This window comes from Hordeum vulgare, chromosome 7H (genome assembly GCF_904849725.1).
Source record: "Hordeum vulgare subsp. vulgare chromosome 7H, MorexV3_pseudomolecules_assembly, whole genome shotgun sequence".
Taxonomy (NCBI): Eukaryota; Viridiplantae; Streptophyta; class Magnoliopsida; order Poales; family Poaceae; genus Hordeum; species Hordeum vulgare.
Genome location: NC_058524.1, coordinates 525,070,268 through 525,093,979, shown reverse-complemented (window position 1 = coordinate 525,093,979; position 23,712 = coordinate 525,070,268). Strand labels below are relative to the sequence as shown.

The 23,712-nt window shown below is 42.8% G+C and overlaps 1 protein-coding gene across 1 annotated transcript; it reads left to right on the top strand.

Moving 5' to 3' along the window:
• Positions 1-1,261: 1,261 nt before the first annotated feature.
• Positions 1,262-3,838, top strand: LOC123412162 (UPF0481 protein At3g47200-like). The gene is made up of 2 exons (XM_045105105.1): positions 1,262-2,098; positions 3,066-3,838. The coding sequence occupies exons 1-2, from the start codon at positions 1,412-1,414 to the stop codon at positions 3,768-3,770; spliced, it is 1,392 nt and encodes a 463-aa protein (XP_044961040.1). The 5' UTR covers positions 1,262-1,411; the 3' UTR covers positions 3,771-3,838.
• The last annotated feature ends 19,874 nt before the right edge of the window (positions 3,839-23,712 follow it).

The following is a 23,712-nucleotide window of genomic DNA, read 5'->3' as shown; positions in this document are numbered from 1 at the left end:
CAAATTTTTTTGAAAAAATCACACACGTTTATACAGATGTATAATACATGTATGTGAAATCTGAAATACATTACGGCTAGAGCTACATAAAAAATACAAAGTCCTGTTTTTTGAAAGGGTGAACAATACATTCACTGTTCACAGAAAAAATGGAGGAATTTATCTTTTTTGTGTAGCTCGCACCATAATGTATTTCATCGTTAGATTTTATACACATGTAGAACACATACATACGAACGTGTATGCTTTTTTCAGAATTTTTTTGAACTTAAAAATATGATTTTTCAATTTTTTAAAAAAAACGAGCTTCATGGAGCTCGTGCTCCAAAACGCCCCACTCCGTAGAGTGTAGTTATTTTTCATGTAGGCACAGATACAAGTAGGTAAAAAAATGATATAGCTAGGCATTAACGCTGGTCCGAGGGCCTGGACAGAACAAATTAGTGGGGACAGGGGCCTATGGTGGTGGTCTGGTTGTACTCCTACGGATTATATAGTATAATTAACGGAGAAAAGGGCTGACGCCGGTGGAGCCTAGCTAGTCATACGCTGACCAGTACCTCGCCTCGCCGCCAGATCTCGCCTCGCCGTCCACGCATCGGATGCTTGGTGTTGGTGGACAGGGCTGCAGGATACAGGGAGAGAACGACGGGGAGACCGTGATCTGTGCGTGTGACACAGTCACAGATCGTTAAAGTGGGCTGAGACAATGGAGTTGTTGTAAATGATAGGGTCTCATTTGAAAGAAAAAAAGTTGATTGGACCAAAGGTAAAAACAGACAAACAGTCTCTCCTGCAGTGTAGAGAGTATCTGCTTTTGATGTAGCAAAGGGGGACAAAACATGTCATATAATGTTAGAGGGTCAAATCATCTAAACCTAACTATTTTTGTTTGATAAGTGAAGGATTATGAGTACATATAGAGATATTTGTGAGAGCATAGGGTGGCCAATGCCCCTGCCAGCATCCCCTTCCTCAGCTAAGTCTGGACACCTCGCCCGTCGGTATAGGTTATATTATTATTGGTGGCCACGTCACTGCACTAGCATTAGCCATTTAGCATATGCTCTCGCGCTGTCACAGTGATCGGGCCGGGCAGGTCTGCTCGCTTTCCCGCCGATAACATACACAGTTCACACACAAAGGTTGGAGTAATGCACAAAGGGGGCGTATGGTGGAGCCCGTGTAAGCATGCAACTTGTGGCGGAGATGAATCCAGAGACACATCGGTACACGGCCAACTTGCGCGTTTTCGTCAGTCCACTGGGCATCACCACGTCTCCGTCCGGGCCACTGGTGATCGTACTACGTGCAAGTTGGCTGGCCCCCCGTTCCGTCCAGACCTTTCAAAGCCCGGTGAGCTGAGCGGAGCGCCATGCATTCCAGACCCACACACGAGCGCGCGTGATTAATGGGGGAGGCAACCTTGGGCCCGAATAAGGTCGAGTACCCGACGGTGGAGGCGGCAGATGCGGCTTTGGCTTTGACCCCGAGCCCAGGCGGCGGCGGCGGCCGCAGCTGGGTGGTGGAGATGGAGAAGACGATCGGCGACATGAACATCGACCCGGCGGTGGAGATGGCGCGCTGGAAGCGCCACTCCGTCTACCGCGTCCCGGAGCGGATCAAGAACCTGCACAACAGCAAGGCGTACCAGCCGGAGCTGGTCTCGCTGGGGCCCTTCCACCACGGCGACCCGGAGCTGCTCCCCATGGAGGAGCACAAGCGCCGCGCCGTGGTGCACCTCGTCAAGCGCTCCGGGAAGCCGCTGCGGGAGTTCGTCGCCGCCGTGGCGGAGGTGGCCACGCAGCTGCTGGACGCCTACAAGGACCTCGGCGAAGAGTGGCGCGGCGTCGACAACAGGGAGCGCTTCGTGGAGCTCATGGTCACCGACGGATGCTTCCTCGTGGAGGCCATGAGGATGGACGCGCTGCGGGGGAAGGTGCACGAGGACTACGCGCCCAACGACCCCGTCTTCAGCAAGTACGGATATCTCTACCTCTGGAACTACATCCAGTCCGACATGGTCGTCGTGGAGAACCAGCTGCCGCTTCTCCTCCTCCAGAGGCTCCTGGTTGTCATGGATCATGACAGATATCAGGTACCGTACTACTCTTTCACTTTATTACTACATCCATCCATGATTTTTTTGCACCTTCCTTCTTTACAGACAATTTATCAACGTCGACCGACCAGATTTAAACCGACAATTTATCTCACTTTACTGATATATTTACGAACTCCTTAAATCAGCAACAATTCATATGGATTGGAGGGAGCAACGTATATGGTTGCTCTGGAGCATAACATAGCAATATTAATTGATCACTCGGATTGGTACTATCTCGCTATCTGCCTTATTTTTTGCGGGAAGATCTTCTATCTGCATTTCGATTGGATTCAGTTAGTTGGCTTGACTGGATTGGTGCTGGCTTCAGTTTAATTGGCGTGGAAGGCATGGCTCAGCTAGTGTTCTTGCATGCCGACCTCGACGGCGACGCATGAAAGAGACATTATAGACATGATAGATTGTCGGCACACTCTGTGTGAAAGGGATGTAATCTTAGCTCTTCTCATCACTTACTGTTGATGCGTCGGTGGCGAACTGGAGATCGATGTGTAGGGGCATCGAGCTCGCGAACTGATGGATAGAGGGAACAAGGGGAATCAAAGAACAACGTTTCAGTAAGAAAAAGTGACTGAATGGAATGAAAATAGCTGCCTGTCGAGTTAAATTCTCAAGCCGATTTTACAAGTTGTTGTGTGATTAAAATGTTATCATTTCACTAACTTGTAGTATATTCTTAGAAAAATCGGCTCGTGTTAAATTCACATTCCAGTTTCGCGAGTTATTTTTTAGTGTTTATTGTAGAAGTAGAATTTGAATTAAAGCATGCCGGCACTTTTGCTCTAAGAAGTTGGAAATTCATACATTCATCCAGTAAAAAAGGAGACAACAATAATGCCGATTAATCGGAACATTATATATTGAACCTGTTAATATCTTATTGAAATATATGGTTAATGGAGACGGAGGCAACCATGTTAGTTCTAACTGATTGCTATAGAATGCTTCAGGAGTCAGCAGGTTGGTGCTCGATTCTCTCTGTCCGTGGCGCCGGCACCTGGTAGGCATCAATCACCTCGGGCTCCACCCTCTCGACATCTTGTACACAAGCCTCACCCACGGCGACCACCAAGAACGCACCGGGTCGACGGCATATGTCATGCCCTCGGCGATGGAGATCTACGAGGCTGGAATTCATTTCAGGGTTAGCGACACCGACAGCCTCCTCGACGTCCACTTCGAACACGGCGTGCTGAGCATGCCGGCGATCAGGGTCGACGACAGGACCGAGAAGAAGTTTCTGAACCTGATGGCGTTCGAGCGGCTCCACCCCGGCGCCGGCAACGACGTGACGGCGTACGTGATCTTCATGGACAACATCATCAGCTCGGCCAAGGACGTGGCGCTGCTCAGGTCCAAGAACATCATCGAGTGTGGGCTGGGCAGCGACGAGGAGGTGGCCAAGCTGCTCAACAACACGCTGAACAAGGGAGGGGTGATGAGCCCGTCTAGTAGGCTTCATGATGTGCAGCGGCGGGTGAAGGCCCATTGCCGGATGAGGTGGAACAGATGGCGGGCCAATTTCTTTCAGAGGTACCTGAGGAATCCTTGGGTGTTCATCTCTCTCGTTGCCGCCGTCGTCCTGCTTGTGGCCACCCTCTTGCAGACTGTGTATACTGTTTTGCCTTTTTACACTAACAAGTAACACCTAGTACCACTTGAATGTACACTGTAATCTCTCTAATATTGACTAATGCATACGCTTTGTCCTAATTGGTTCATGGAGGATCTCTCTCTCTCCAGTTTGTTTACGAGTACTTTTTCGCATAAAATCAAGTATAATAGGATAACATAGTCGGAGCTGTAATAGATGCCAAATAAGATCTTCAATGCCCAACAGCCTTCTACCAGCCGAATATATCATCGAGGAGGAAGCCCGGACTTGGGCGCGTGCAGGAGCCACTTGACTCGCAGCCATCTTGCGGCAGGTTAATAATATGCTGGTGTAGTGGGCCGAGCATCCCTAGTTGTCTGTGCTCCTGCGATTGCCTCGTGCAGCAGTACCTGTAATTTATGTTCTCTTTCCCGCCTGACAATGAAAAGATACACAAGATTTGTGTATTCATGAAAAATACATATGGGTATTGCTAAAACTCATTCCGATGAGAATAAATTGGTTTCATTCACTTCTCCAACCATTGGATCTAGGCGCTCTGCAATTCGTAGTGCTTGTCTACGTGGAGAGGCTCGCATGCAGTGTCATGGGGCGCGGCCCATCTAGTGTTCGACTCGCGGCCTGTCCCCTTTTTTGTCTTTGCAGTCCGGCCTGGACCATTTTCGAGGGAGTAGATAGGTTTAACTAGAATAGAAGAGTAGCTTGGTTTTCTATCATCGGCATCTCCACCATGTGCACTTCTTCTCCCGGCGGCGGCTGAGATCGGCGAAGGGGGCGTCTACTGAGGCGGTGTTTGGAAGTAAGGTGTTTGAGCATATTTCTTCATATGTGGTTTTGGTAATTGATGACAATCCCTATGGACTAATGGTTGCATTAAGTTATATTTGAAGGATTTGTTCATATGCACTTCTTAAAGTCGATCTGTTGGTTTCAAGGAGTTTATATGATGACCAAGGTGGTATTCAAGATTTTATTCAAAGGTTGGTCATAACGACACAAGGTTGATCAAGACTAAGTCAAAGAGTGAATCAAGTTGATCAACACACAAAAGCGTACAAGATGTATCGAGAGGGATCAAGTAATCCCATGGTATGGTAAGCATTGTCCATTACGCTTTGTGTACTAACCCATGGTCTCCATGAGAGTTCTGTGTGGAGTTAGGTGTGTTTTTATGGGCTTGTGTCAAGTGGTGATTTTCATCAAGATTACGGTGTGCAAGTTCAAGTGGAGCATCACGAAGATATCATGCTTAAAGCTTGACGTCCATTGTTGTGGCAATGGACTTGTGAAGATGTGCTGAAGAGTGGCTCACCCATATAATAAGTATGGGGGGAGCAATCAACTAGTCTTCATCAAGCCAACGCAATTAAGAAAGATGGTCCATCTTGAGGAAGTCAAGATCATCATCATCTAGCTCAAGTGGACTATGTGCAAGGTATAGGTTTGTCCTTGATAGGTTTTCTATTTTACGAGTCTCACGATGGTATTAGTTGGGAGACTGGGTTATAGGATAGATTGCCACACTATCAAGGGGGCTCTCAAGTGAGTAGCTTGATCATATCGTTCGTTGAGAGCTCAAACCATTTTCATACTTACATCATCTCTCTTGGTTCTTGTTTGGTGGTTCTCTTTGTGAGTCGTAGAGTTTTTGATCATCTTCATGACAAGCTCGAGTTCATCAAAAACGGATTCCATATGCATCTTCTATGATGTTTTCGACTATGGAGTTTTCGCAAGTTCTTCATTCATAGAGGTTTCACATCTCCATAGCATTGTCGTTGTTTGGATAGTACTTTTCATGTGCTATCCATCAAGCTTGAGTTTGCTCAATTCAGAGCTCGTATGTGAAAGTCATGGCAGTTCTGGGCTGGTTTTCTCTCTCAAGCTGAAATACTGTTGGGGCTGAGCGGTAGTACCGCTCTAGCGGTACTGCCGCCCTCCCCTCTCGGACTCTCTTCCGCTTATAATGTCTCTCTGGATCCATCGGTGCATCTTTCACTTTGAGCGGAAGTACCGCTTGGGGGGAGAGGTAGTACCGCTCCAGCGGTACTGCTGCCCTCCCCTTCCGTCCCTACTTCCGCTTGTTTTTCTCTCTGGCTTTCGATGAGTCGTTGCCCATTTTAAGCGGAAGTACCACTTGGGTTGGAGCGGTAGTACCGCCCCAGCGGTAGTACCATTCAGCCCAGCAGTAGTACCGCCTCTGCACGACCTGTGCACATAATGGTTGGATTTGGGAAGCCTATAAAAGGGGGTCTTCTTCCCCAATGGTTATCTATCCGTTGAGCTCGTATTTTCCCTCCATTGTTGACCTTCTTTGAGCTTGTTAACTCTCAATCCCTCCAATGATTCTTCCTACTTCTTGAGGGAAAAGAGAGAGAGGAGATCTAGATTCACATTTCCACCAATCACTTTCTCCTCTATGTGAGGGGAACCCCTTGGATCTTGATCTTAGAGTTCTTTGTGAGCTCCTTGTTCTTCCTCTCATATTCCTCCATGGCTTTTGTTGTTGTGGAGGGATTTGAGTGTGAGGTACTTGACCACTTCGTGTGTTCTTGCCATTGCATTAGTTGCATCGGTTTTAGGTCTCCACGCTCATACATGGAAGTGAAAAAGTTTGAGAAGCTTATTACCCTTGGGTGCTTGGTACCATAGAGATTGTTCTTCGTGGATGCTTTGGTGTCCTAGAAGCTTCGTGGTGCCTCGGAGGTCAACAATTGTGGTATAAAGCTCCGGGCAAGCATCGAGGTCTCCAATTAAGTTGCGAAGATTGCCCGAGCATTTGAGGTCATCTCGTGGCCACGGTCCATTGCGGTGAAGCTTCGTGGTGTTGTTGGGAGCCTCCAATTAAGTTGTGGAGATTGCCCAACCTTGTTTGTACGGGTTCGATGACCTCCCTCAAGGGTCCCTCAGTGGAATCACGACATCTTGCATTGTGTGAGGGTGTGAGGAGATTACAGTGGCGCTAGTGGCTTCTTGGGGAGCATTGTGTCTCCACACCGCTCCAAGCGGAGATTAGCATCCGCAAGGGTGTGAACTTTGGGATGCATCTTCGTTTCCTCTTGCCTCGGTTATCTCTTACCCGAGCCCTTTATTCACGCACCATACTTTGTGATAGCCATATTGTTTCTTGTTATATATCTTGCTATCACTTAGTTGTTTATCTTGCTTAGCATAAGTTGTTGGTGTGCATAGGTGAGCCTAGTTGTTTTAGGTTTTGTGCGTGACTAATTAAACATTAGTTTTATTCCGCATTTGTTTAAGCCTAAACCGTAATTATTTTAAATTGCCTATTCACCCCCCTCTAGGCGACATCCACGTCCTTTCATAAGGAATACATCAGATCCATAGATATCTCCTCTTGTTTGTTCTTATTCTTCCCTCTCCTTTCTTGGTGTTTGTAGAGATTCGTCTCCTAGGTTTTCCAACGAGGTTGTAGTTACTAATCAGAAATGGGGGAGGCAGTTTCTAAGGACGTGCAAGCGCACGCATTTTGTATGCAGCGGTTCAACCAAAATAGGGAGAGTTTGATATGCTTTTTGCTGAACAATATAAGTCCAGTGTAGTTCAGTTAGGAGGAATGATTCACATGTCTTTTTTTGTTGTTTTTGTGTGTTTTCTTTATTGGTTGATGATGCTATGTAGAGTAATATCCTATTACAGTTCTTTTTGTATTGAAGAATTTCTGAAAGACAGAAGATAGTAATGACTGTCATGTCCCATATGTGGCTAAATTTTCTTTGTCCTTTTATTTGAATGTAGTTTTAATAGTAGTGGTGAGCATGAACTAGTTGGGATGGTCAGAACTGTATTAGGATCTGAACTCAAGTTCATGGATTTTTTTTGTATTTTGTTGCGAAGTGTCTTTTTGTCTGAATGCAGGATCTGAATTGAATTTAAGCACATCTATTTCGTTAAGCGCATTTGGGAATGCGGTAGGGTCTAAACTGAATTTCTTGTCCTTTTTCTCGTAAGTAGTTTGTTTGATTTTTTATGATAGTGAGGTAGGTTCCGAACTGAATCGATCACATATGTTTCTCTTCATAATGTAGTTCATAGCTTGGGGGGAAGCAACATAGGGTGTAGCTTGCAAAGTACCCTTTTAGTATAGATGGTAAATTTTTTATGAACTGAATTGAAGAGTAGAAGTAGTTTCAGATCATACATTCTTTGGTGTTTTTATGTCTGTTTTTTGATTGGGAATGCCTTTTTTAGATGTTTTTATTGGATTTATAAACCGTGCCAACTTAGAGACTAGGGGTGTTTTTTGTCCATAAGATATATAATATATTTGTTTTCTTAACTCAATCAGGCATAGAAAGTAGGGGTTTCTAAAAATAACTTTTGAACATGGAACATTCAGAAATTTGTCATTTTTCTTGCGCAAACTAAACATGGAACATTTCTAATGCCACTTTATTCTATGCAGGATATTGTGCCGAGTGTGCCATTCATACTGCAAGAATGACAATGACGAGAGGTTTGGCATTTTCATTCGTGATGGGTCTCAATATTTAGCGGTAATTTGTCGCCCTTATCTCCCCCTTGTTTTTTGTTGCAATGCTTTTTTCCTTTATTTTTCATTTGTGAAGCATGTTTTGTGCTAACGATTTGACCTTCTTTTTTACATATTTATGAGCAAAACATACCATGCACTACAAGGAACAAGTTCAACCAGACTAGTGGCCAGAAATTCAAAGCGCACGGGCGTAGGTATGTTGGTGATGTCTTTAGGGGACACTCAACTACACTAATTGGAAGTTATGACTATACCTGGCCATGGGAAACCAGGCCCGGTTGGCCCGACCCGACCTGGCCCAAAAAAACCTGGCCCAGCCCGACCTTGCCCATGGGTCGGGTCCAGGTCTAGATTTTGAGCCTGTCAGGCTTTTCGGGACGGGCTCGGGCCTAAAAAACCCGACTTTACGCCTAAGTGAGGCCCGGCTTACCGGGCCGGGATTGGGCCCCAAAACTAGGCCCGACGGTCGGGCCGGGCCAGGCTTGGGCCTGAGTTTTGTACCACGGGATTTTTTAGGCCCGACCCGACCCGAGTTTTGCCTAGGTACAATTATAACCGGACAAAGTTCAACGTGGCTTCAACCTAGGCCATGGTCAAGTAGTGGTTTTTGACATGTCTCGATGGATGGCCCATGCATATCTGTGTTATATTGGAAGTGGCCTTGCAGCAGATCATTGGGATATGGATGTAGGTGATAAGAAGGGGGAGCTCGTGGAATTGCTGTTGTGGGAGAGGAAGAGGTGATCAATGCAGGACATGGGCTTGGAGGTGCCCAGACTTCATTTCTACTACGGGTGTCGTACTCAATGACCGCGAAGGACAAATGTTGGGACTCATACTCATAGTTCAAGATGGATACATAGGACCGTATTTTGTGCATTGATATGTCCATTTAGCATCATGAATCTTTATTGATATTTTTGTTATTATTGTCCATTATTAACTGTTATTATGTAATTCTTATGTCTTTTCTCTCTGAATATGCAAGGTACATTATGAAGAGGAAAGTATTTGGGAACTGGAATTCTGGGCCGAGAAACCGAGAAAAAGGCAAAAAAATCAAGTTGCTCCAAATAACCTCAAACTTCACGAATAGTTTTTCTAGAATATATAAGAATTATTGGGCCAAAAATACACCACAGAGGGGCACCACCTGGGCACAAGCCATCAGGTTGTGCCCCCCGAGGCCGCGGCCTAATAGCTTGTGGGCCCTTGTTGGTTCTCCGACGCCCTTCTTCTCCAATATGATGTGTTTTACCCTAGAAAAAAACCAAAAAATAATATTCGGGACGAAGTGCTGCCGTCTCGAGGCAAAAACCTGGAAGAGGCCCTTTTGCTCTCCGGCAAAGCAATTCTATTGGAGGAGTTCTCCACCGGGAGGGGGAAATCAAAGCCATCGTCATCATCAACACTTCCTCCTTAGTGGGAGGTCCAATCTTCATCAACATCTTCACCAACACCATCTCATCTCCAACCCTAGTTCATCTCGTGTATTCAATCTTTGTCTCAAAACCTCAGATTGGTACGTGTGGGTTGTTGGGGAACGTCGCATGGGAAACAAAAAATTTCCTACGTGCACGAAGACCTATCATGGTGATGTCCATCTACGAGAGGGGATGTGTGAACTACGTACCCTTGTAGACCGTACAGTAGAAGCGTTAGTGAACGTGGTTGAAGTAGTGGAACGTCCTCACGTCCCTCGATCCGCCCCGCGAACCGTCCCGCGATCAGTCCCACGATCTAGTGCCGAACGGACGGCACCTCCGCGTTCAGCACACGTACAGCTCGACGATGATCTCGGCCTTCTTGATCCAGCAAGAGAGACGGAGAGGTAGAAGATTTCTCCGGCAGCGTGACGGCGCTCCGGAGGTTGGTGGTGACCTTGTCTCAGCAGGGCTCCGCCCGAGCTCCGCAGAAACGCGATCTAGAGGAAAAACCGTGGAGGTATGTGGTCGGGCTGCCGTGGAAAAGTCATCTCAAATCAGCCCTAAAACCCCACTATATATAGGAGGGGGAGGGGGAGCCTTGCCTTGGGGTCCAAGGACTCCCAAGGGGTCGGCCGAACCTAAGGGGGAAGGTCTCCCCCTCCCAAACCGAAATCTACTTGGTTTGGAAGGTGGAGTCCTTCTTCCCTTTCCCACCTCCTTTTTTTTCTCTTCGATTTTTCTTCCAATGCGCATAGGGCGCTTTTGGGCTGTCCCACCAGCCCACTAAGGGCTGGTGCGCCACCCCCAAGGCCTATGGGCTTCCCCGGGGTGGGTTGCCCCCCTCCGGTGAACTCTCGGAACCCATTCGTCATTCCCGGTACATTCCCGGTAACTCCGAAAACCTTCCGGTAATCAAATGAGGTCATCCTATATATCAATCTTCGTTTCCGGACCATTCCGGAAACCCTCGTGACGTCCGTGATCTCATCCGGGACTCCGAACAACATTCGGTAACCAACCATATAACTCAAATATGCATAAAACAATGTCGAACCTTAAGTGTGCAGACCCTGCGGGTTCGAGAACTATGTAGACATGATCCGAGAGACTCCTCGGTCAATATCCAATAGCGGGACCTGGATGCCCATATTGGATCCTACATATTCTACGAAGATCTTATCGTTTGAACCTCAGTGCCAAGGATTCAGATAATCCCGTATGTCATTCCCTTTGTCCTTCGGTATGTTACTTGCCCGAGATTCGATCGTCAGTATCCGCATACCTATTTCAATCTCGTTTACCGGCAAGTCTCTTTACTCGTTCCGTAATACAAGATCCCGCAACTTACACTAAGTCACATTGCTTGCAAGGCTTGTGTGTGATGTTGTATTACCGAGTGGGCCCCGAGATACCTCTCCGTCACACGGAGTGACAAATCCCAGTCTCGATCCATACTAACTCAACGAACACCTTCGGAGATACCTGTAGAGTATCTTTATAGTCACCCAGTTACGTTGCGACGTTTGATACACACAAAGCATTCCTCCGGTGTCCGTGAGTTATATGATCTCATGGTCATAGGAACAAATACTTGACACGCAGAAAACTGTAGCAACAAAATGACACGATCAACATGCTACATCTATTAGTTTGGGTCTAGTCCATCACATGATTCTCCTAATGATGTGATCCCGTTATCAAGTGACAACACTTGCCTATGGCCAGGAAACCTTGACCATCTGTGATCAACGAGCTAGTCAACTAGAGGCTTACTAGGGACAGTGTTTTGTCTATGTATCCACACAAGTATTGTGTTTCCAATCAATACAATTATAGCATGGATAATAAACGATTATCATGAACTAAGAAATATAATAATAACTAATTTATTATTGCCTCTAGGGCATATTTCCAACATGGGTCGCTAGTTGTGTTAATTACATCTTGTAGTTGATGGTAGTTGGATAATTTGGTGAAAGACATAATGTTTAGATCCTCAATCATATTTGTTACACCTCTGATGTTGAACATGTTGATGACGTGTGAGTAGTTAATATTTTTGCCGAGGACATGGGAGAAGTCTCGTTATAAGTAATGATTTAAAGTTGGCATTCGTTCAATATTCGTATGATATCTATGTTGTTACTTCCTTTAGTGGTGTCGTGTGAACGTCGACTACATGACACTTCACCATGTCATGGGCCCAAAGAAAGTCATTGTGGAGTAACAAGTAGATGATGGGTTGCGAGAGTGACAGAAGCTTAAACCCTAGTTTATGCGTTGCTTCATAAGGGGCTGATTTGGATCCTCATGTTTCATGCTATGGTTAAATTTATCTTAATTCTCCTTTCGTAGTTGCGGATGCTTGCAAGAGGGGTTAATCATAAGTAGGTTGTTAGTTCAAGTAAGAACATCACCTTAGCACCGGTCCACCCACACACATATCAAATTATCAAAGCAACGAACGCGAATCAACTTAATATGATGAACATGACTAGGCAGAAATTCCCATGTGTCCTCGGGAGCATTTTCTTTATATAAGAGTACCTTCAGGCCTCTACTTTGCTATAAAAAGGATTGGGCTACCTTGCTGCACCTTTTTTACTATTGCCACTTATCACTTGTTACAAATCACTTTGTTACAAAACTACCTATCACTGTTATTTACAGCACTTGCACAAAATACCTTATTGAAAACTGCTTACCATTTCCTTCTGTTCCTCGTTGGGTTTGACACTCCTACTTATTAAAAGGACTATGATTGATCCCCTATACTTGTGGGTCATCAAGACTCTTTTCTAGCACCGCTGCCGGGGAATGAAGCACCTTTCGTAAGTGGAAATTGGTAAGGGAATATTTTCGATACATGCTAAAATTTGTTGTTGTTTGTCACTATGAACGGTCACCCTTTCAGTGGCCTGTTCCCACTGAACCTACTGAAAATATTTATTATGAGATTCCCTCTGGTATGGTAGAGAAATTGTTGGCTAATCCTTATAATGGTTCAACTCATCGTCAATATCATTTAATATAGGTCAATGAGATTTGTGGATTTCTTAAGCTTTCAGGTCTACCCGAGGATCAAGTCAAGAAGAAACTTTTCCCTTTATCTTTGGAGGGAAAAATATTATTGTGGTACAAGCTACTGGATGATATTGGATCATGGGATTGGAACCGCTTGAAATTGGAATTTCCTCATAAGTTTATCCAATGCATTTAATTCATCATGATTGGAATTTTATTTATAATTGCTCGCCTCGTGAAGGAGAAAGATTAGATCATGATTTTGGGAGTCTTAAATCTATGATACACACTTGCCCCAATCATGAGTCCCAAGGGAATTGATCATACAAAAATTATGCTCGACTTTCTTGATGATCAAACATTGCTTGATGCTTGTGCGGTTGGCTCCTATGTGAAGAAGACTATTGAATTCAGATGGAATCTTCTAGAAAAGATTAAACGCAATTCTGAAGATTGGGAACTCGATAGAGGTAAGACATCAGGTATAAAATTTAAGTTTGATTGCGTTAAATCTTTTGTGAAGAATTATCTTTTTCATGAGTTCAGCAACGAATGTGGCCTCGATCCTGAGATAGCACTCACCTTCTGTGAAACTTTTGCCAATTACGTTGACCTCCCTAAGGAGAAGTGGTTTAAATTCCATCCACCCACTGAAACACTACAAGTTGAACTTGTTGAAAAAAAGAAGGAAGAAATAGTTATTACCCATGTAGATTTAGTTGCTCCTACTGCTTACATTGAGAAACCCCCTTTTCCTGTTAAGATTAGAGAGCATGCTAGAGCTGCAAAAGTGGTTAATAAAAGTCATGCTAGGACACCTACACCTTGTGAGCAAATTAATGTTGAACCTAAGGTTTCCATGGTTAAATATCACTTAGGTGATAGCATTGGTGAGCAAGTTATTTACCTCTGTGATGAAGCTGCTAGAATTGCAAAGCGTGTTAGAACTAAACAAGACGAACTTGATAAGAACAAACTAGTGGTAGGCACACCTATTATCTCAGTCAAGATTGGAGAACACTGTTACCATGGCCTCTATGATCTAGGTGCTAGTGTTAATGCTATACCTTTTACTTTATATAAAGAAATCATGCATGATATAGTACCCTCTTTGATTGAAGAAATTGGTGTTACTATTAAAATTGCAAACCGAGATACTATATCGCCACTTGGGATTGTTATAGATGTTGAAGTATTGTGCGGAAAAGTCAAATATCCCAGTGATTTCTTAGTGCTTGGTTCAGAACAAGATAACTTTTTCCCCATAATATTTGGCACTCCCTCCATCACAGTTTAGAAGGCATGCACGTGTACCTAGGTCGTCAATTTGCCTTATATAAAATATATTGTTTAACATAAAAATTATATCAATAGAAAATAGAACATCTAAAGTTTCTAATGATATATTTTTTGTAATATATGCCTCTCATTAACTTGGTCAAATTGACGACCTAGGTACATGTGCCGGACTTGTAAACTGAGACGGAGGGAGTAGAACTTTCTTGAATATTATTAATGCTGAAATTAATTGTGCTACCGAGAAGTTTAAAGTTACCTTCGGGGATATATCACATGAGTTCAACTTTTCGCAGTTTGGTAAACAATCGCATGAAAAGTAATTGCCTAATAAAGATGAAATAATTGGTCTTGCTTCTATTGTTGTACCTCCTATAGACCCATTAGAACAATACTTGCTACACCAAGAGAATGATATGCACTTGAATGAAAGAAATGAATTAGATAGGATACTTCTTGATCAGCAACCTATTCTTAAGCATAACTTACGAATTGAAATTTTAGGCGATCCTCCTCAACCAAAAGGAGTCCGAGTGTTTGAGCTCAAAACTTTACCTGATACTCTAAAATATGCTTATCTTGATGACAAGAAGATATATCATGTTATTATTAGTGCTAACCTTTCATAGCATGAAGAAAGCGGATTACTCAAAACCTTAAAGAAGCATAGGGCTGTTATCGGCTATACTCTTGATGATCTTAAAGGTATAAGACCTATGCTCTCTCACCACAAGATGAATATGGAACCGGATGCCAAACCAGTTGTTGATCATCAGAGCAGCCTCAATCCTAAAATGAAGGAGGTGGTAAGAACTGAAATACTAAAACTTATGGAGGCACGTATATTTTATCCTATTGCTGATAGTAGATGGGTAAGCCCTCTTCATTGTGTTCCTAAGAAAAGAGGTATAACTGTTGTTCCCAACGATAAAAATAAACTCATTCCACAAAGGATATTAACTGGTTATAGGATGGTGATTGATTTTAGAAAATTAAATAAGGCCACTAGGAAAGATCATTACCCTTTGCCTTTTGTTGATCAAATGTTAGAAAGATTATCTAAGCACACACACTTTTGCTTTCTTGATGGATACTTTGGATATTCTCAAATACTTGTGTCAAAAGAGGATCAAGAGAAAACTACCTCTACATGCCCTTTTGGAACTTATGCTTATAGGCGTATGCCTTTTGGTCTATGTAATGCACCTCCTACCTTCCAAAGATGTATGACTACTATATTCTCTGACTTCCGTGAAAATATTGTTGAGGTACTCATGGATGGTTTTTTCATTTATGGGACTTCCTTTGATAATTGCTTGAACAACCTTGATCAAGTCTTGCAGAGATGTGAAGAATATAATCTTTTCTTGAATTGGGAGAAGTCCCACTTTATGGTAAATTAAGGTATAGTGGTTGGGCATAAAATCTCTGAATGAGGTATTGAGGTCGATAAAGGCAAAGTTGATGCAATAGAGAAAATGCCTTGCCCAAAAGATATCAAAGGTATAAGAAGTTTCCTTGGTCATGCTGGTTTCTATAGGCGCTTCATTAAAGATTTCTCAAAGATTTCAGACCATTAACTAATCTTCTACAAAAATATGTTCCCTTTATTTTTGATGATGATTGTGTAGAAGCCTTCAAAATACTTAATAAAGCCTTAATTTTTTCACCTATTGTTCAACCACCTGATTGGAACCTAACCTTTGAAATTGTGTGTGATGCTAGTGATTATGTTGTTGGTGTTGTTTTAAGGCAAAGGGTAGACAAGAAATTGAATGTTATTCACTATTCTAGTAAGACCCTAGACACCGCTCAGAGGAATTATGCTACTACTGAAAAGGAATTTTTAGCAGTTGTGTTTGCATGTGATAAGTTTAGACCCTACATTGTTGACTCTAAAGGAACTATTAACACTGATCCTACTACTATTAAGTACCTTATGAAAAAGAAGGATGCTAAATCTAGACTTATTAGATGGGTGTTACTACTCCAAGAGTTTAACTTGCATATCGTTGATAGAAAAGGAGCTGATAGCCCTGGAGCAGATAACTTGACTAGGATGGAAAATGTTCTTCAGGACCCACTACCGATTGATGGTAATTTTCCCGATGAGCAACTTGTTGTTATAAATACTTCATTTAGTCCTCCTTGGTATGTGTATTATGCTAATTACATTGTTGCTAAATATATTCCGCCTAGTTTCACCTATCAACAAAAGAAAAAATTCTTCTATGATTTACGACACTACTTTTGGGATGAACCACATCTTTATAAAGAAGCAGTAGATGGTGTTATAGACGTTGTATATCTGAGCATGAATAGGAATAGATCCTAAGGAAATGCCATTCTCATGCTTATGGAGGACATTACGTTGGTGACAGAACGACACACAATGTATTACAATCCGGTTTTTATTGACCCACTCTTTTAACAGATGCTCGTAAGTTTGTTCTTTCTTGTGATGAATGCCAAAGAGTTGGTAATATTGGTAAGTGCCAGGAAATGCCTATGAATTATTCACTGGCTATTTAACTATTTGGTGTTTGGGGTTTTGGCTTTATGGGACCTTTTCCTTCCTCAAATGGATATACTCATATTCTAGTTGATGTTGATTATGTTATTAAATGCGTAGAAGCTATTTGAACTAGTAGTGTCGATCATGACACTACTATTAAAATGATTAAATACATTATCTTTCTGAGGTTTGGTGTCCCTAGATACTAAATGACTCATGGTGGTTCACATTTTATTGATGGTGCTTTCTGTAAACTCCTAGCTAAATATGATGTTAACCATATGATTGCATCACCATATCATCCTCAGTCTAGTGAACAAGTTGAATTAAGCAATCGTGCAACAAAATTAATCTTGAAAAATACTATCAATAGGTACAGAAAAAATTGTTCTAAGAAACTTGATGATGCTTTGTGGGTTTATAGAACTGCTTATAAGAACCCATGGGGATGTCCTCGTATAAAACGGTCCTATGGAAAAACTTGGCATTTACCTTTCGAGCTAGAACACAAGGCATATTGGGCAATTAAAGAACTTAACTATGATTTCAAACTTTCAAAAAGTTAAAAGATGGCATGACAAGAGAATTCAGAAACGAGAAGTTAATGTACGAGACCTAGTGCTTTTGTACAATTCTCGTTTTAGACTTTTTGCAGGCAAACTCCTCTCCAAATGGGAACGACTCTATGTTGTCGACGAAGTTTATTTCTCTGGTGCCATAAAAATAAATAACTTTGAAGGTAAAACCCAAGAGTGGTTACTGGTCAAAGAATCAAACATTATATTTCAAGTGCACCCGTTAATGAGGAGACCAATATCATAAGTCTTTCGAACCACCAGAGAAACGTGAAGAAGGGGTAGGTACGTCGTACTGTAAGAAAACCGACTCTGAAAATTCCAAAAAAATTATTTCTGTAGGTTTTGGTATTTTAGAAAAAATTAAAAAAAAGGAGTCCAAGGGACCCATGAGGGAGGCACAAGCCATGAGGCCTCCCCTAGTCCGCGACCTGATAGCTTCTGGGGCCCTCGTGCGCCTCCCGGGCTCCGATTTCCTCCCGAACACATATTGTGGTCTAGAAAAATTGTTATATATAATCCTAGTTGTTTTGACTATCGCATCGCGAGGTTTTCCTCTATTCTTGTTTTGTACTATTTCTCTCATAGATCTAGATCGCCATGACTTCACCAAGCCCTTCCAAGGACAAGTTATTTGAGATGGTCATCAACCCCTACCTGTCGGAGGTGATAAAGCTCCCTCAAGCAATTGAGATGGATGAGGGGGTGCTTCACATCCGGGATCTTCAAGGTCCAAATTAAGAGGGAGGGAAGTGAGAAGGCCAGGCTCGCTGTAGTGGAACATGTGATCTTCAAGTGCCAAGGGATGGTTGAACATGGTTTGAGTTCCAACCACTCCATGATCACGGACTTCATCTAGGAGAACAAGTTGGACACCCAGAAAGTGAGGGAGGTTCTTTTCAAGCTTCAAGATCGTGTCGATCACCTCCAATATCAAGTCTATGAACTCCAAAGCCAAAACTGTGAATATGGATATAGGATTCATAGGATGAGGTTTGTTGTCGGTTTCAGGACTCCCAAGACAACATTCCCTTATCATGAGGGGGATATACACCTTGGAAGGAAGAGGACACCCCGACTACAGCACCACCATCACCGAAGAAAGATGCTTGAGTAGTTGGGTATGGGCACCACCCTTGGCTTGTTCCAAGCTTGGGGGAGGTGCCCCGGTATCGTCTCACCTTCACCCCACGATCATTACTATCTATTTCAGTTTGATACTTCCTTGATTAATGATTTAGAGAAACAAATTTCAGGTTTGCTTTGCTTAGTATTTTTGCTTTGAGCCCCATCTACTCTTGTAATCGAGTATGCGAGATATATAATAAAGATTAATTAAGTTTTTGTGGTGTACCCTTGGGCACGTGCCATCTTAGCATGTCCATAAAAATAAAGATAATGATCATATGCTTATCCCATGAGGAGCAATGACTTCACATAGTAAAAAGTATAAGTGATTAAGAATGTTTAAAATAAACAAACATAGTATTGGTCATGGTTACAATCTAATCAAGACTATGAAGGAGGAGATGAGATTCCCATATAAGTATACTATTGTGGACATCTTTTGTGATTGTGAGTCCTCATCAAATATTATATAATGATCAAATGTTGACGTAGGACATGCAAGACAATACAATGGTGATGAAATTTCACATTCATATAGAAGTTATATAGTCATGGATCCTTTAACATGTGATGCTTGCTTTAGACCCGTTTGCTAGCCCAAAAACTGCGCACTAAGTAGAGATACTACTGGTGCATCCATAACCCTGAAACCCAGTTTCTTGCCATGAGAGTCCACCATACCTACCCATGGATTCAGTAAGATATATGAAGTAAGTTGTCATCGGTGCACCAAGCAATAAAAAGTTGCTGCTAAATATGTATGATTTTTTATTGCAAGGGAAAATAAACTTTGTACAATCTTGTGATGACAAAGAAATAAAAGCGACAGACTGCATAATAAAGTTTGCTATCACAAGGGTTAATATAAAGTGACATTCCTTTGCATTAGGAGTTTGCACACTCAAAAACCTAAAAGCGCATGACAACCTCTGCTTCACTCTGCGAAGGGCCTATCTTTTATCTTTGAAGTTCACTCTTATGCGTGAGTCACTAAATTCATTTTTTCCTCTACCTATTAATTCAATAGTGGCAAGCATCATGTGTTGAGGAAAGATTCAGATTTATATATCCAAGTGAATGTAGATTATTATGATTTATTATTGTTGACATTATCCTTGAGGTAAATTAGTTGGGTGGCGAGTCATTTAAGCCCCTATATTCCTATGTGTCCTATGAAAACATGGGCTCTAAAAATATGAGTTCACTATGAGCAATCATAGAAGAATAAATGATAGTTGAGTATGAGAACTTGCCAATAAAAAAGCTCTTATATAGACTCTCCTCTGAAATATGTTTAAATATGATTGTCCCAATGATTGAGAATATAGCTTGTTCATTGTCAACAAAATTTATGCTTCATACTTCAATATTTCTGAATGGATCATTGATAACCCACAAGTGTAGGGGATCGCAACAGTCTTCGCGGGTAAGATAACCCAATTTATTGATTCGACACAAGGGGAGACAAAGAATATTTATAAGCTTTAACAGTTGAGTTGTCAATTCAACCGCACGTGAAAGATACTTGCTTGGCAACGAAATGTTAGTAGACACGGTGATATGGAAGTGATGGTGGCAATAGAAATAATGGTGACAAAGCAACGAAAGTAAAACAACTAAAGCAAAGCAACTTGTAACCAGCAGGATTAAAACATTGTAGGCTAGGGAGATGGATGGTTGGTCATGGATGAGAGATATCATGTATTTAACTTGGGGCAAGGCACATAGAAAAGTAATGATCATCTAGGAAAATATCAAACATTAGGCATGTATCCCAAGGTAGTCGTGTGTGTTTGCAATAAGAACTTGCACAACATCTTTTGTCCTACCATCCCGCTACCAACGGGGCCAAAAGGAACTTATGGATATTAAGGTGCTCCTGTCAAAGAGCACCGGAATAAAGCATTAACAATTAATGGATACATGGAATCCTCAAATCATAGTCTATCCCCTTTGGTGTCCCAAGCTGTCACCATTGGGATCGCCGGTTCCGGACTATAATAGGTGCATACTACTCATAGATAGGATCAAGAACACAAATATATTCATGAAAACGTAAGGTATTCAGATCTGAAATCATGGCACTTGTGCCTTAAGTGACAAGCATTAAGAGTAACAAGTAGTAGCAAACATGATAAACACCATAGTAGATGATAGGCAACATGCCCCCAACAATCCGACGAACTATGACATGATCTAACTCATCCAATCCCTACCATCCCCTTCACCTACAGCAGGGAATTACTCACACATGATGGGGGAACCATGGAAGGGTGATAGAGTGGTGATGGTGATGACGATGACGACGATTTCCCCTCTCAGGAGGCCAAGACATCCTCTAGATTAGCTCTCCCGGAGAAGAACCGAGGGTGGCGGCGGCTCCACGTCGAGAACTTGCAAAACGACTTCTGTTCTGGGATTTCTCCGTCATGGGTAAAAATAGGAGCCAAGGTAGGGCACCAGAGGAGGTGGGCCCCACCCAGGAGGTTTCCCGGCGAGGCCAGGGGGCAGGCCGCGCTCATGGGTCGCCTGGAGGCCTGGTGGGCCCCCTCTGGCTCATCTTCTGGCCTAGGGTTCCTCCCGGTGCGTGGATTTTTTCTATTTTTATTGGAATTTTTCGGGACGCCTAAAAATCCATTTTCCTGCACACAAGAAAACCATACAGACAGCTCTGTTGAAAACATCGTCAGTGTGGGTTAGTTTCATTCAAATCATGCAAGAATGAGGCCAAAACAATAGTAGAAGTGTTTGGAAAAGTCGATACGTTTGAGACGTATCAACTCCCCCAAGCTTAGCATATTGCTTGTCCTCAAGCAATTCAGTTCAACGAACTGGATGCGACAAACAAAACTTTGACAAACTCTTTTGCTTCATTAGATATATATATAAGCATGCACTACGAACAAGTCCAACAAGTATTGAAGCAATGCTACAAAGACAATGCACGAAGCAATACTTCGATCATGTGAAGAATTTCAAACAACTAAGAATAAATAATATGCAACTGAAAATCATGACGAGATCACAATGCACATGACTTGGACATTCTAGAGTGGTATCTCGCTAGCCCCCATGAGTGAAGCAAAACATAAATGCAGACGCTCCTTCGGAGTCTTAAAGGAGACTAGAAATAAATATTTCAGAATGAGTAATATCACAATCATGCAGAAGACAATGCGGTGCTTTGGTACAATGCACATTACACTCAGAATGACAATTATGCTCTCAAAAGTTGGTGCCTTTTATAGGAAGAGAATGACTCAACAGTAAAGTAAAATAGATAGGCCCTTCGCAGAGGGAAGCATTGATTTGCATAGGTGCCAGAACTTGAGCTTTCAAAACACACATGTATCTAAATTTTGGGTGGTATTCTGATGACGATATGATGTATATACTTCTCGTACCTCGTTGGTTACCCCAAGTGGAAGGTTGAGATGTAGTCAGCAACAAGTTTTCCCTTACATGGAGACTGTAAGGTTTATCTAACCAGGAGGACTCCTAGGCTCAACAAGTAGGTGTGTCCCACCCTGGCGCTAGTAGAAGACGTGGACTTGCACACACAAAAAATAACTTTGCTCCCAACGAGTACATAGAGGTTGTCAATCTCTCCGGTCTTGTAGTTTGCAAAGGATCAAAACACAAGCGGGAAAAGTAATAGTGATTGCAACAGAAAAGTAAATGAAAACGGTAAATGATGGAGGTGTAAACAATGATGGTGATATGGACCGGAGTCACATGATGTTCACTAGTGATGTCTCTCTCTGCCAAAAGACGATAAACAACTATGCATGGGTAGACAAATTACAGTTGGGCATTTGACAGAATTATGAACGCACCGCAATGCTAATTATGCTACTTGATAGTTAGAGGTTCAATAGTAATGGGCAGTACGCCAAGACAAGTAGACCGTTTATTCATCAGCATCTACTTACTAATCATCCACCTTGACATATCTATCCAGAACATCTCACCGGTATTAAGTTGCGAGCCCCACCCAAAGTGTAAACTCAAAGCAACGGACAACTGCATTAACGAGCTATATGTAAGGTAAACAATCCTTGCAACCATGGTTACAAGCACCGTTGTTTTTTCCCTGGTGGCAACAACACATCCCCTAGTCTCATGTTTCTGTCACTCAAGCTAGACATCGTGGGGGCATGGACCCACAATCATGCATAACGCTCCATCTTGGAGTTACAATCTACTACTCAGCCAAAGCAATAAATCGCAAGGGAGAACATGCATGAATCACTAAGGAACATAATATAAAAGGATAATCAAATATATAACTCATAAAAATCTGAACATAATCTCATAATCCATCGGATCCCAACAAACCGAGCATAGCAATAGCAAGAGAATTACATAAATGCCTTGATCATGTAGGGCCGCTCACAAGGACTAACCATTGAAGCACAAGATTGGAGAGAAGACATCACATAGCTATTGGTCATGCACTCATGGTCCGAGGAGGACTATTCACGGCATGTCCGGGAAGCATTCATGGCAGTGGAGAAGCTCCCGGAGGTCAATCCTCCCTCCAGCAGGGTGCCGGGAAGAGGTCTCCTGACGCTCCCGATCACAGAAGCGCTGTGGCGGCGGAACGATGGAGAAATTCGTGATTCTGGATATCATGGAATGGTTTTCTACTGTAGGAGTAAATATAGGCCGAAGGAGGGCACCGGAGGAGGTGGGACCCATGAGGCAACCTCTTGGCACGGCCAGGGGTGGGCTCCTCCCACAGGTCGCCTGGGCGGCCCCTGGCCCCCCTCTGGCCCATCTTCGGTGATCTCTAAGCTTCCGTTACACTTATTATATATATATTTTTCTCGGGATTTTTCGGGCTTCGGAAAATTGGGTAAAAGCCCCTGCAAAATAGACATCAGTAGATAGAAACTGGCACTTGGTGCACTGAGTTAGTAGGTAGTCCAAATATGTGTAAAATGGTATAAAAGTGTAGCAAAACATATAACAATGTCACCCAAAAGATCATGGAACAAGGAAAAATTATAGATACGTTTTGTACGTATCAATCCCCAAGCTTAATTTCTGCTCGTCTTCGAGTAGATAAATGATAACACAATAATTTCTGTGGTGACATGCTAACACACATATAAGAACTTCAAAGTAAAGCAAGTGAGATATGCAATTCAGGTCAACACAATAACAAGCAAGAGTCTATATCTAGTATTGAATTTAGCAAAGTAAGAACATAAAGGTGCAAGAGCTCTCATTGTCCCTGACTCGAATGTCTCCAAATGGTGTTTGTGTGCAAGAAGTGGGGGAGATGGGTTGAGATCATAATCTACTTCACACTTAGTCTCCTTCGGAACCTTATTTTGACTCATCCCCAAACCACTAGTGAGGCACAAGTCAAAATGATCCTATCCCTTTCGACTTTGAGAACTCATGCAATGGATGAGCGTAAGCAAGATATGTTGGCACCAAGGATGGCAAAGAGAACAATGACGGGTAAGGAAGACAAAAAGGT